This window comes from Papaver somniferum, unplaced genomic scaffold (genome assembly GCF_003573695.1).
Source record: "Papaver somniferum cultivar HN1 unplaced genomic scaffold, ASM357369v1 unplaced-scaffold_117, whole genome shotgun sequence".
Lineage (NCBI taxonomy): Eukaryota > Viridiplantae > Streptophyta > Magnoliopsida > Ranunculales > Papaveraceae > Papaver > Papaver somniferum.
In genome coordinates, this window is record NW_020620714.1 from 966,662 (window position 1) to 980,759 (window position 14,098).

Below are 14,098 nucleotides of genomic sequence, written 5' to 3' on the forward strand. Positions count from 1 at the left end.
GGTCAGGTAAGTTATGTTGAAGTTATGTTCATTCTTACATATTTTTAAATTCATCCTTGATTTGCAGTGAGTTTTGAAGCACCGAAGATTATGTAATGGGCAGTTATTGAAGGACTGAGCAGCTTCTCCACAAGCACAACAACATATCTCAATTGTTAGCTTAATCTCAGCACTTCTGACTGCATTAATGGCTAAATCAAACTATTCAAAGTATATGTAGGTAGGATTTGAGCACCTGAAGAACATTTTACCATTTGTTTCTGTTGTGTTTGATCTAAGTACTTTCCTTATGCCATTACAAGGTATATGTTTACACCGAAAATACATCCAAGGAAAAACCTTTGGTTCATGGCTACTTACATCACAAATTAAACATATGTTTGCTTGTTTTTCCTCACTAACCTTGATGTTGTTGTTTTTACTACTAGTAGCAGAATATTTTACACTTCTGCTCATGTTTATGTATGTGATTGACTTCTTTTTGATGATTTGCGTGAACTTAGGTTCACCACTGATTTTGTACAGGTTCAAAGAGAATAAGACCGTTACAAAAGGGGGGTCAAATCTGGGCCGTCGTTTTTTTCATACAAGATCGTGACATGTGTCAACCAACCATTACTAAAGTTTGCACATGAAGAGTACGTGTTGTCATTCATGGGCCGGTTTTGCACTGAGTTACTGTTCCAACTCGGTTATAACTGATTCAGGGGCTATAATATCTTTCAACATTGCCGGTTTATTGTCACATGTCATCTAACATCCATTACCCGTTTTTTCAAGAAAAAAAGGGACGAAAAAGGCCAATTCATGGGCATTAAATGAATTATGAAAAAAATGTGGACATTTTCTTAAATGTATTTTCCCACATGGGCACATTATTAAAAATCCCATGTTTAATCCTAGGTGTGATCTGAAGTGTCCAAATATTGTTTGGCACCTTGTTTTGGGATTGAATCACACTTGGTTTACATATATACTTGGTTGAGAGACCCGTTCTTTGGAACAATGGTTCCTATCCCCTCTTCCTTGGGAAAGGGCAGGGGTCGATCCCAGTCATCCGCAAAAAGAAGCGGAAGCGTCCTTATAGGTGATGGTTGCTAATTAAAGGATTAAAAGAGTAGGCGGGTCGTGACGGCCCGACTGGCTGGATTTGATTAGGAGCCCAAGCCCAGGTTTCACATAAGGATAAAGGAAAAAAAAGAAGAAAAAATTTGGTTGAGAATAAATAATATCTACCACACCAATTTTTTTTTTTTTTTTAAGCATTGAAACTTTTTCAAATAGTATCTTGTTGGTTTAACATATTCCTATTGGAGTATTCCATTCTTTTTGATTTTGGTCCAGCAACTGACTCACAAAAGCTACATTCAATTCTTGTACCAGTTGAGAGCTTGATGTAGGTTGTCAACCCAGGGACCCAAAGGTGGTTCCAAATGTTCAACCCAGAGTTAGCACAAATATCCAAATTCCATGCTTACGGAAATTATTACGATTTTCCCTAATACAACTTCCCACTACAGAAGCAGATTTGAAGTCATCCTTTTCAGAGGACAAGTAGTCGAGAAATATTTTCATTTAACCAATTCAGATTGCAGAGATATATTAACCAATTTTATATATTTAAACCCCTACACATTTAGGTATAAGAATTTGTTATGTGCGATCTTGCACAATACATGTATATGTACAATAAGTATTTGAATAATGGGGTAATTTGCATTATTTTCGATTAAATTAGTAAAACCTCCTTTCGTCAATAATTCGGACCATACCAAACTAGCTGACTCATCGTTCACATACACGTGGCAATTCTTCTTCTTAATTATTCTCAGATCTACCAAAAATATCCCCACTTTCTCGGTGGTATTTTTTATTCTTTCACACCCGAATGCCAAACAAAGAAAGAAAAGAGGAGATATCAAAACCTAATTAAATTTTCTGATTTGAGATTTTGGAGTCTGATTTCTTCATATTTCTTTATCAACAAAATCAAATTAATACACTTGGAAACTCCATAGGAGCAACCTAATTGATTTTCCATTTAACCTTTGGTTCAAATCTAATATCGGCAACTATAAAAGAGTTCTAATTCAATTTCGATAAATTTTTTACACAATGGTTAGGGGTTTTATAGAATTAAATCTAATGGAAGCAACTACAGAGAGATCATCTTGAATTTCGGTAAGTTTATTTATAGAATGAATAAGGTTTTCATGGAATGGTTTACTGTAATTTGATTGATTCATACTCAGAAATACGATTCCAAGAGAGGGGTTTGGGTTTCTTTGTCGAGATCAGATATTTAATTATATCGGGTCTTCTTTCTTCTCCCTCTTCCCATACCAATATCTAGCAGCAGCTAATTGACCTTATATTTGATTATATGTGTTTCTTTGACTCAAGTACTTACGATGGTGAGAATGTTAAATCTGATGAAATAATCTTTAATTTTTACACTTTGTGTACGAATAGTGATTTTTGGTAGTGAAACTTGGCATAGCTAATATGTGAGGTTAATTTGTAGCAATAGGCATTTGGTCCAATTTCAATTTGAGTTTTGGGCGTCACTGCCATGTTTAAATTATTGTTTGGATAAGAAAATGAGAAATGAAGAGTTTGAACATTTCTTTCGCAGGTGGTGGTGGTACTAAACTAATTCAGATATAGTTAGTATGAACCGGAAACTAATATGAATTTAAGTGCATCTAATGAGGATGATATCCAACAGCATCCCTTCATCTGGTTACAATCAAAATACTGGTCATTCAAGTATTATAGAAAAACAGAGGAAATGGGGTAGAAACCAAGGGAGGTTTTCATGTGTGCAGATTTCAACACCTTCCCTGTCGTATATCTCTATATGAACACTTCACTTTTGGAGTGGTGATTCTCTCTAGGAAGTCTTTCGGGAATTTTTTTGGTAAGTTTTTGTTGCAGTATTCTTTGATTCGGGAAGGAGAATGCCGATGTTTTCGTTGGTGGCGCCGCGCTTGGGGTGTCCATAAGATTGGGCCGGAGATATATTTGGATAAGAAAAAAATAAGTATGTAACGGTAAATCTCCACCATCGGTTAGTCATTATCAATATATTAAATTAGTAGAGGAGGGTATTTTGGTTACCTCGATTAATATATGTATATTTTTGTCACGTATATATTTATGATGACTCGGCTAACCGGGGAATAAACATAATTATTGACGAAAAGAGGTTTTGCTAATTTAATATTTGTACGAGAGGTAATACAAATTATCAATCTTTACGGGGGAAGTAATGCAAAATTACCCCTTTATTAATTGTTTGAGTCAGACATCAGTTAGGATATCACACCTTGGTGATAACTACTTATTTTCGGTTACGGATTGGTTTGGGAAGTTATTATGTTTGTGATATGAACCGTGATCTTCCTGTAAGGATGTACTACGAAAATTGATATTATTAATCTTATTAAGAACTTGTTTCTTATTTGATATTTTCTTTTGGATTGAAGAATTCCGAAATGATATAAGTATATCTTTCTCTTCTCGGAAACTAGTGATCCTCAAGATGAATTGAGGATATAATTATTAATATAGGAGGGATCACTGATTTAAGGCAGTATTCCTATAGAAGGAAAATACTTTCCTAGAAGGTTTGTGAAACCAAATCAAAGTAAGGAAGTATGCCATGATAAGGAAATACTTTTTAGACAAGATAATATTCCTAGAAAGGAAAATATATCTAGAAAATGAATTATTCTTAAAAAAGAAAATAGATTCCTAAGAGGTTTGGGAAACAAAACAAAACCTATGAATAGATATATTTAGCTCATAACTAAACATATCTCGAGAGTGTGGTTTGACACCTATAAAAGGAGGTTTAACACACAGACCTAAGAAAGTTTGTATGCACATACTTGGGTTAAGATTAGCAAACAGTTTAGGGTTAACTACTGTTTAGAGAGATTATGAGCGTAACAAAGAGGAAATTGTAATAGTTTTCTTGTTCATAATATAAAGAAGATATTTTCTTCGAATCTGGTTTCTAGTATGTTATGTTTTCGTCTATTATTATTCTGAACTCCGCCTCTACAAAGATAGTTACCAAGGTAAAGGGACCAAACATATCAAGTTGGTATCAGAGGAAGGTTAGTTTCTAGGATAAATCTCTGTGGTTTATGGTTTTAACTAGATTTCTTTATATAAAGCTTGGTGAGGTACTCGAGAAGCTATCAGACGTTAGCAGAACAAGGGGATCAAGGATGACTAAGTTAGATGATGATGATCCTAAGTTAAGCGAATCGCAAACTATGGAAGAAAATGTGGCTACACTACAAACAAACATGAAGTTGATTCAAACCACCCTTGAAGAATTGACTGAATGTATTAGTTCTCATACACCCAATCCGAACATGAAGAAAAGGATTACACCTTCAAATGAAGTTTCGGAAGAAGAGGACGAGGAAGAAGAATAAAAAGAAGAAGAAAAAGAACATGAAGATGGAGATGAAGAAAAGAAGAAAAACGAGTTTCTTAAAAGTCCTACATTAACTAAACTTCATGGTAAGAATCTGAAAATTAATTTTCTTGTTGATATTCCACTTTACGATGGGAGTGTCGATGTAGAAAAATTGGATGAATGGATTGAACGTCTAGTTGCTTTCGCGGCATTAAAGCTACAAAAGCATGCTTTAACCTGGTGGAAAGCTTATCAAAGACAAAACCTAGGTAAGGGAGTATTTTTATGGAAAAGATTCAATACAGTTTTAAGGAAACATTTTTATCTTGTTGGATACCTTGAGGAGAGATAATTCAAGTGGTACAACTTGAAGCAGTCATACAAATTTCAGAATCAAGCTATGGTTTTTGATTTATACTTGGAAGATCATGTTATCTAAATGAAGTATATTTACGGGTTCCATGAGTCTATACAGAAGGATTCGAAGACATTTTTGGTGGATACTATCTCCGAAACAAGCATAAAAGCTAATGCCATCGAAGATAGGCCTAAGAAATCTGATGTTGAAGGAAACACCAAGGTAAAGTCGGGATGTTTTGTCGCTAAAGGAGATGAAATGAGCAAAGAGGATAAGAAGTATAAAGAAGGTTTAATTTGCACTTATTGCAAACAAATAGGACATGTTGTCGACAAGTGTTGGATGAAGTATCCTAATCTAAAACCAAAAGGGTTACATAAAAGAGAAGCTATGATGGAAAAACTAGTCGTACAATCTCCAATAGAATTCCAAGGACTAACGGAACCCAACTCAAAGCTCTCTCTTATGGAAGGAGAAAATAAGGACCTTAGGGAACGACTCTTCACAGTTAAGATGCAGGTTAAGACAACACTTATAGATATTTTTATTGACCCGGGTAGTCAGAATAATTTACTTTCACATTTTTGGTACAAAAGTTGGGTTTGAAGACTTTGAAACATCCGAAACCCTATCATTTAGGGTGGCTTCAAAGGAAGGTGGGAAACAGGTTGTAGATCAGTGTACACTCAAGTTTGCTTTTGATGAGTGATACATTGATGAAGTTACATGCAATATGGTTCCATTAGATTTTTGTCAGGTTGTACTTGGTAGTACTTAATTGTGGGATCAAGATGCGATTTTACATAGGAGGAACCAGAAGTATACTTTTACCAAAGATGGGAAAGCTTTTGTAATACGAGCTATAAACTCTCCTATTGAAAGAGCGAGCTTGATTACAACCACTCAGGAAAAACGGTTCGTGAATGCTAGTACAAAGTTCATTCTCCTAATCCGTTCTCTTGACGAGAAGCCGAGTAGACAAGAAGACGACCTAGGAAGGTTTAAGATGTTTGAACCACCATTACAGGATAATGACGGAGATGTCAAGATAATCTTTCCACATGTGGAAGACTTGTGGTTTGGTAGATAATTTCCACTTGAAGAGGATTGCATTACAGAGTGAAGAGTGACTAAGACAAAACAAGAAGATAAGGACGCTTTTCTAGTTGGAAGTCAAAGTCAAGTTCCCATCAAAGAGAGATAGTTCAACAGGGTGAAAGGAACTCCCGTGTTCCCTAACCTCCAAATATAACTTTCACAGGAGAGTTCAAGTTCTTTAGGAGGGGAGGGGGGTGATACATGTGTATCTTTCTCTCCCCGGGAACTAGTGATCCTCAAGATGGATTGAGGATATAATTGTAATTTAGCAGGATTACTGATTTCATGAAGTATTCCTATATAAGGAAAATAACTTCCTAGGAGATTTGAGAAACTAAACCAAAGTAAGGAAGTATGCCAAGAAAAGGTAATATTCCTAGAAAGGGAAACATACCTAGAAAAGGAATTATTCCTAGATAAGGAATTATTCTTAGAAAAGGAAATATATACCTAAGAGATTTGAGAATAACTAAACATATCTAGAGAGTGTGGTTTGACACCTAGAAAAGGAGGTTTAACACACAAACCTAAGAGAGCTCGTTTACACATACTTGTGTTAAGCTTAGCAAACAGTTTAGGGTTAACTACTGTTTAGAGAGATTATGAGCGTAACAAAGAGTAAATTATTATAGTTTTATTGTTCATAATCTAGAGAAGATATTTTCTTCGAATCTGGTTTCTAGTGTGTTATGTTTTCTAAATTTTGGTCTATTATTATTCTGAATTCCGCATCTATAATAATAGTCACCAAGGTAAAGAGATCAAATGTATCACTAATGTTAGAGCACTGTCCGGTCGAACTCTCAAGCGTTGCTATCTCAAGCTTTTTTTTCAAGTTTAGTTATCAAAAATATAAGTCTTGATTTCTAGTCTACATATAGCTAAGTCTCGGATAAGATAGAAAGTGTGGTTGAGCCTAGACTTTACGGAGTTCATCAATTGAAGACGAAGAACTATCAAAAGGAACTTGTGGAACTTCTTCGACAAAAAGGTATGTGGATACTTGAACTCATCTTTCACTTGAAAATTCCATTTTCTCTATCTCCTTCTTGAGAGACAGTCGTTTTAGCTAATAGATTTCTTTTATGCACAATTGATATTTCGAGCTAAGTTTTAACTCACTTATATATTTCTCGAAATATGTGTTGGTAATCTTTTAGCTTCAACCAAGTTCATCTTGCATTCTTGACGAAAGTCAAAAGACAATCATATGAAAATTGCCAAGTTATGTGACTCAGAATGCTTCATGATTGATCATGATTTCAATTATCTGAAAATTGCTTTGATACATTAGTTCGTGGTAAACAACTATTATGGTCCTATGAGAATGTTTTAGTAATTGAAAAGGAGAATAGAACATTTATTGGTTTACATATAGTGTGCATACTTGTATGTGTGTAATCCATGTCCGGGAGTCATAGTATGCATACTCGTATGCGTATCCATTGTCTTATGAAAACTCGAGTACCCGGTACACGTACATGTATGCGTACTTGCGTAAGGTATGGGTCCGACTTTTTCTACTGGAGTTTGGAATAACTTTTGGTATGCGTATCTGTTCACATACTGGCGAAGCCAACTCTAGTCCTAAGGTTTACGCACCCGTTTGCATACCTTGATCAGATATGTTCTATTTCGGTTTTAAACATGAACTATACAATAAATTATAAGGAATGCAATTACTTGCAAACCGTGGATATAGTGTTCATGGTTGATTTATGTGAATCAACAAAAACCGATTTTGATTTAATTGTGTCTTGTATACTTCTATGAGATATAACAATTGAATCAACTCCAAAGAACTAGTTTCATTTGGGTCATTTGAACTAGTATGGGTAGAGATGAATATGGTTGAGAAGAAAGTGCTCATGTGGTTAACTTTGGTTGACTATGAATGAACCAACAAGGTGTACACGTTTAGGTACGGTTACCCAAACCTAAATGAGGGTATATTTCAATTGTGTGTAACAAGCCAAGTTGATCTAACGGTCTAAGTATATTGGCTTGAGTATAAATCAGGTTTCATCTAACGATGAATATTGAATGCTTTGTTACCAAGGTAACTTAGATTGCAAACCTTGATTTGAAAACTATATAAGGGAGAATTCTAGCAAATGGGAAACTTAATCCCCACACTTCATGTGTGTTACTCGTTACGACTAGAGTCGATTCTCCTTTAACCTTAGGTTTTTATCAAAACCCCATAGGTTAACGACTTAAGGACTTTATTGGGATTGTGAATCCAGATCCAACTATTTTCTCTGTAGTTGCGTGTTCTGATATTGTTGTATCTATCATGTAGAGTACTATGCTCTCTAAGATTTTCTCGAGGTTTTATATCTCCGATAGACAAGATAAAAAGAATTCACAAATAACTTCGTCTCATCGTTTGTGATTCCACAATATCTTGTTTCGCTACCATACGATTAAGATTATTGTGAGGTGATTGATATTACTAGTCTGTTCTTCGGGAATATAAGTATGGTGTATCAATTGGTTCCTGTTCACCTTGATTTATCAAAAGACGTAATAAAATCATAGGTATATTTGTGGGAAACAAATTTATCTATTTTATACTTTTCTGTGTGATACAGATTAGTTTATGAAGTCTTCTTCTTTGGGTTGAAGCAACTCTTGGTTTTCGGTGTGATCAACTAAGGGAATCAAGTGCGAAAAATCCGGCGTAGTTCAAGGGGCGTAAGGGAACGCGATTATACCTTGATCAGTGTGATATTGGTTAGGGCTCAACTACATTCCAGTCCGAAGTTATCTTGTACTAGGCTAGTGTCTTTAGCGGCTTAGTACAATGTGGTATTCAATCTGGACTTAAGTCTAATCACAGGTCATGTTATTTCTATTCCGGTGTCTATGTTATTTCTATTCCGCATTATATTTTGTTATATAATTAAAATATCACAGGTCATGCGTAAGTCTAATCAATTAAACCTTTGGTTGCTGAGTGAGTTGATTAACACTTAAACATTGGTCTTTGGTACCGTTCAAGTTGTTTTACCTATTAATCAGGCTCACGGACTTAGTCTGTTTGATTTGATGATTAGTTTGTAAAACAGAGATATAAACTCTTAAATACATTTTCTTTCAATTTTGAAGTCTGACTGTCTAGTCGATTCACTTGCAAAGTGTATTGGAGTTTTTCCATACAAATTGCTAAGCGAAAAATTGGGATGTTTGTCAGACCCCCGCCTTTTCAACTAAGAAAGGTAGTAATGGTAACAACAAGCTTCATGTTGTTGAAGAGGTTGAAGAGCATAATATTTTAGCGTCAGAGACAGGTCAATCACATGAGGGGTATACTAAAGAGAGTCGTGTGGACAGATTGGAAAAAATGGACAAAGTATTATAATTGCTAGTGGATCAAAACATCAACAGATCATTGAGAGATTGTGATTCAAATTATCAGCATCGTCAAAGTGGAGAAAGAGGCTACCATGGTCTTGGTGAAGGTGGAAAGTCATCTACAAATTCACAATCATCTAAAACTACTGTTAAATTCAAGTTCCCAGTTTACAATGATAATGAAGACCCTACAAGTTGGTTATTCAGGGAAACTCAGTCCTTTAATTTCTATCCAGTATTGGAGGAAGAGTGAGTTTCATGGGGGTCTTATCATTTAGATGGTAATGCTCGACTGTGGTATCAAATTCTCAAAGAAGAACAACCATATATAAATTGTCTAACATTCAAAAAGGTTTTACTTGTTAGGTATGGCTACACTTAGTTTCAAATTTTTTTTGGAGACTTGAAAAAACTAAGCCAAATTGGCTATGTTAGAGAATATCAGACACAATTTAAAAAGTTACTCAGCAAAGCTGGAAACCTTATTCAAACCCAATAGGTTAGTTGTTTTGTCAGTCTAAAAGTAGTGGTATTTCACCTTCGCCGCCAAAGATCTTAATGAGAGCATACGAGCTGATGTCCAAGCTGCGAAACCTACAACTCTCCCAAAGTCTATCCAGATTGTATGAGTCACGCAATCAATCATAATACTTAGGAATTATGCAGATTATAAGATACAAGTTATACCGGAGAGAACCATCTCAACACCTACAGTTCGTTCTACGTTGCCTGAAATCAGATAAATGATGCCCGATGACATTAAAAAACGACGAGAGAAAGGGATGTGTCTTAACTTGTCAATAAAATTATGTCTTAGCCATATCACAATTTGTAAGAAATTTTGTACCATTATTACGGCGCACTTTTTTAACATGTCAATCATATTGTGTCTTAGCTATAAGACAAAAATTCATAAAATTTTGCACCACCTCAGTTTTATGTGCCATCAAATAAACCCAGACACAAAGAGAATAATCTTTGACAATGGTAAGAAATTAATGTGGACCACAGGAAGATGGAGTAGGATAAGCAACCCCACACATCACAATGAATTAAATCGATGAAGTCATCAACTCTATTCTCACTAACCGGAAAAATAGTCCGAGTTTGTTTAGCTTTGAAGCAAATATCACATGGTTTATTAAGAAATTTTTGATAATCAACTTTATTCGTACCCGGAAGTAAAGAAACAATATTGTTAGGCGCATGACCTAAACGTCTATACCAGAAACAATAATATTCTCCAATAGATACTCGATTTGCAGTAATGAGTATTCCACTATGCGTTTCGCACCCACACCAATCACCATTCTCGCAGTACGGTCCCGTGTCACACATAATTTACCAGTCAAAAGTGACACTATACCTCAAATTTTTAATTAGATATTCTAGAAAAATCAATTTGCATTGCAGATCAGGAACGAATAAACCACATAATAATTTTATATTGTTTCCAAACACCACAGTACCTTCGCATGGAGCATGCGAGTATGTGCCGTTCGGAAGCTTTACAGAAAAAAAACTTATAGAGATCCTCCAAGTTAATGGTTGTGATCGTTACATTAGCTACAACAGTCACGGCGGCGCTAATTGTGTGTTCCTGAGACTAAATAGGAGATCCCAAAACATATTTGGTAAAAAATAAAATCTTTTCTATCAAAGCTATTTTATGACATTCAAAATATACTGATACGAACGTATCTCCTACTAAAATTCAAGCCCCAATTCGACAGAAAGTGCAAAATACAAATGATAAGTAAATTGCGTATCATTGTAACAGTATTGTTGTGAGAATGGAATCTCCAATTCTTGAATGAACGATGATAATAATTGAGGTAGAGGGTATAATTCAGTAACTGAGTCTTCATTCACGCTCCATGTTAATGTTACTGCTTCCGTGATTGGATGGTAAATCGCATTTCCTTGTTCTTCACTATCGCCAAGGTGTAAGGTCGACAGAGGCTCTATATTTATAATACTACCAGCGAAAAATGCAGGTGGTGATGGTGATACGTGACTGATCAGAGAATTGTTGAGCATTTGCACAACTGTGGGCATTGTGGGTCTATCTGCAGCATTTTCTTGAACACATAATAGCGCAACATGGATGCATTTCATTGCCTCACTTCTATAAGATGTGCCCTTCAGAGTTGGATCTAATGTTTCTACAGCCGAACCGTATTTATAAAGTCTCCATGCCTGCATCAGTTTTCTCCTCAATTTAAATCATTCCACAAGTAACAAAAACTAGAGAAGAATGGATGCTAGAAAGATACTATTGGTACTCACATAGCTAAGAAGGTTCTGAGCAGTATCTGGCCCATGAAAGCAGCTGTTTCTCTGCCCGCTAAGAATCTCTAAAACTAAGACACCAAAGCTAAAGACGTCGGATTTCACAGAGAACTTTCCATGCATTATATACTCCGGAGCCATGTAGCCACTGCAAAACCCAAACGAATTAGAATCTCCTAATTTGGTTTGTTATGTACTAGCACTTACTACAAAGACAAAGTTCATACTTACTGAGTTCCAACAATTCTGTTTGTACTAGCTTGAGTTTGGTCAAGAACAAAAAGCCTAGCCATGCCAAAATCTGCAATTTTTGGATTCATATCCATGTCTAATAATATATTGCTAGCTTTGAGATCACGATGGATGATTTTAAGTCGAGACTCCTCATGCAGATAAACAAGCCCTTTCGCTATCCCTCCTATTATCTTGTATCGTCTTTCCCAGATAAGATGTCTACGTTTAATCGGATCTACACATTCATCCGACCCAAAACCAAAATGTTGAGGTCAACATTATAGTCTACAATTTAAATACCATATTAAATTAACATGTGATAAAACAGAAGGAGACAAACCAAATAGGAATTGATCAAGGCTTGCATTTGGCATGAACTCATAGATTAGTAGTTTTTCTTCACCAGCTAGGCTGAAACCGACAAGTTTCACAAGATTTTTGTGTTGAAGTTTAGCTACTAAGGTGACTTCATTCTTAAACTCTCGTTCACCTTGCCCTGAAATTTTTGATAGCCTCTTCACCGCTATTTCCTGCCTGTTTGAAAGCGTACCCTGGGGAGATCAAAAAGTACAAAAAAGAAGAAAAAAAACAGTAAGCCAACAGGAAAGGTTTTTTAGTGGGCTCCAAATGGAAGTGTCGGGTTTAACATGACTCAGTTTTGTCCTCTAATATGTCTCGGGTCAAATGCAATGTAAAAGACAAATCAGTTGCATGCAGTTTTTGTCAACTGGAATTTTACAAATGAACAACTTATTGTTCTTTTAAATGTCTTTTTTTAATATATATTTTTAGTTTGATCTAAAAAAAAAATTATTATCTCTTCGTACGAATGAATGTTAGCACGTCAGATAAAAAGAAAAAAAAAATAGTGCCACAAATACTTTTTTCTCTTTTAATAAAAACAAACTAAAATTAGTTAAGTACCTTTTGAACTGCGAATCAAAAACAATTTATTTATCTTCAAAAAGCTGTCAAAGAAAATATATGCAAAGACAAGCACTTACATTTCACCATGTTTCAAAATGTTGATTTTTTACGTGACCTTGGGGCTAAAAACAACTACAAAATAAACTATGAATTATCAAATATAAAAGCTCATTCTGCAAAATAAATTATCAGAATAAACTGTCATATTAGTACATTTTACAAAGTGAACTGTTAGAATGAACAGTCGTGTGAGTTTAAAGTATAAGTGAATTCTTAGAATGAACTAACGTATAAATTCATTCTACAAAATGGAGTACAATAAAAGTTCATTCTACAAAATAAAGTACTATAACAAACAAACATTATGAGTTTATTCTACAAAATGAAGCAATATAATGAACTACAGTTATGAGTTTATTCTATAAAATAAACTACCATAGTGAACATCTATTACGAGTTTATCCTACGATATGAACTATCATATATAATTAATTATCATTACGAGTTCATTTTAGAAATAAATTATCATTTCAACGATATGAAGTACTATTATAAGTTCTTTTTACCATACCAACACCTATCACACGTTTATTCCACAACTTGAGCTACATTATATAATGGAATATTATTATAACTTCATTCTTCAAAATAAACTACTATTATGAGTTCAACTTACGGAATAAACCGCTAATACTAACTATCATATACGAATTCATTCTAGAAATGAACCGCTAGAACTAGAATGAAGTATCATACTCTAAAACAGCACCATGACGAATTTCTTAACCACTTTTGAAAGGGACCATATCAGTAAAACGCTAAGAACAATTTTATAATTTTGAATACAATACCTTATAAACAGAGCCAAATCCACCTTCTCCGAGTTTATTAGCTTCTGAGAAATTGTCTGTTGAAGCACTTATTGTACTGAAGTTGAACCGAAAGGAATCCGTCTCTAGAACCGCCTCATTGACATCTTCATGAAAAATGCAACAATAAGTGGTATCCAGGTATATCCTTTTTTTTTTACTCGGCAGTAGAAATATATTGAAGAAGCTTATGAAGCAGCATATATGTCAGATGTGTCCTTAAGTGTCATGTCTGAGGCATGGATCAAGGTTACTTACCGTCAAACTTCTCCGTGTATGTTTTCTTTCTCATAAAACATAGAAAACAAAATCCAATGGAGGAAAGTGCTGCGATAACCGAAAGAACAGTTATGCTGATAGCAAGTTTGGATGAGTTGTTCCCACTGGCTGCAGGAATATGAACATTTTCAACTAATAAGGGAGTGAAGTTATGAATAGATTTGATAATTTTAATGAGAAAAAACAACCTTAACTAGCATAATGATAAACAGATATATTATAGCAATAAAATCATGATTGTGTAAGTAG

The 14,098-nt window shown here is 34.8% G+C and overlaps 1 protein-coding gene across 1 annotated transcript; it reads right to left on the minus strand.

Moving 5' to 3' along the window:
* Positions 1–10,955: 10,955 nt before the first annotated feature.
* On the minus strand, positions 10,956–13,800 carry LOC113330090 (cysteine-rich receptor-like protein kinase 10). Its single transcript, XM_026576952.1, has 6 exons — positions 13,768–13,800; positions 13,553–13,666; positions 12,115–12,325; positions 11,772–12,009; positions 11,538–11,688; positions 10,956–11,447 (listed from the first exon to the last, which is right to left on the minus strand). The coding sequence occupies exons 1-6, from the start codon at positions 13,798–13,800 to the stop codon at positions 10,956–10,958; spliced, it is 1,239 nt and encodes a 412-aa protein (XP_026432737.1).
* Between the last annotated feature and the right edge of the window lie 298 nt (positions 13,801–14,098).

Excerpts from the sequence above, each read along its gene's own strand:
- LOC113330090 (XM_026576952.1), bottom strand. The coding sequence starts at position 13,800 with ATGACACTTAAGGACACATCTGACATATATGCT. Across the intron at positions 12,326-13,552 it reads GATTTGGCTCTGTTTATAAG|GGTACGCTTTCAAACAGGCA; the intron begins GTATTGTATTCA and ends TGATCTCCCCAG. Across the intron at positions 11,448-11,537 it reads CTCAGAACCTTCTTAGCTAT|GCATGGAGACTTTATAAATA; the intron begins GTGAGTACCAAT and ends AAACTGATGCAG.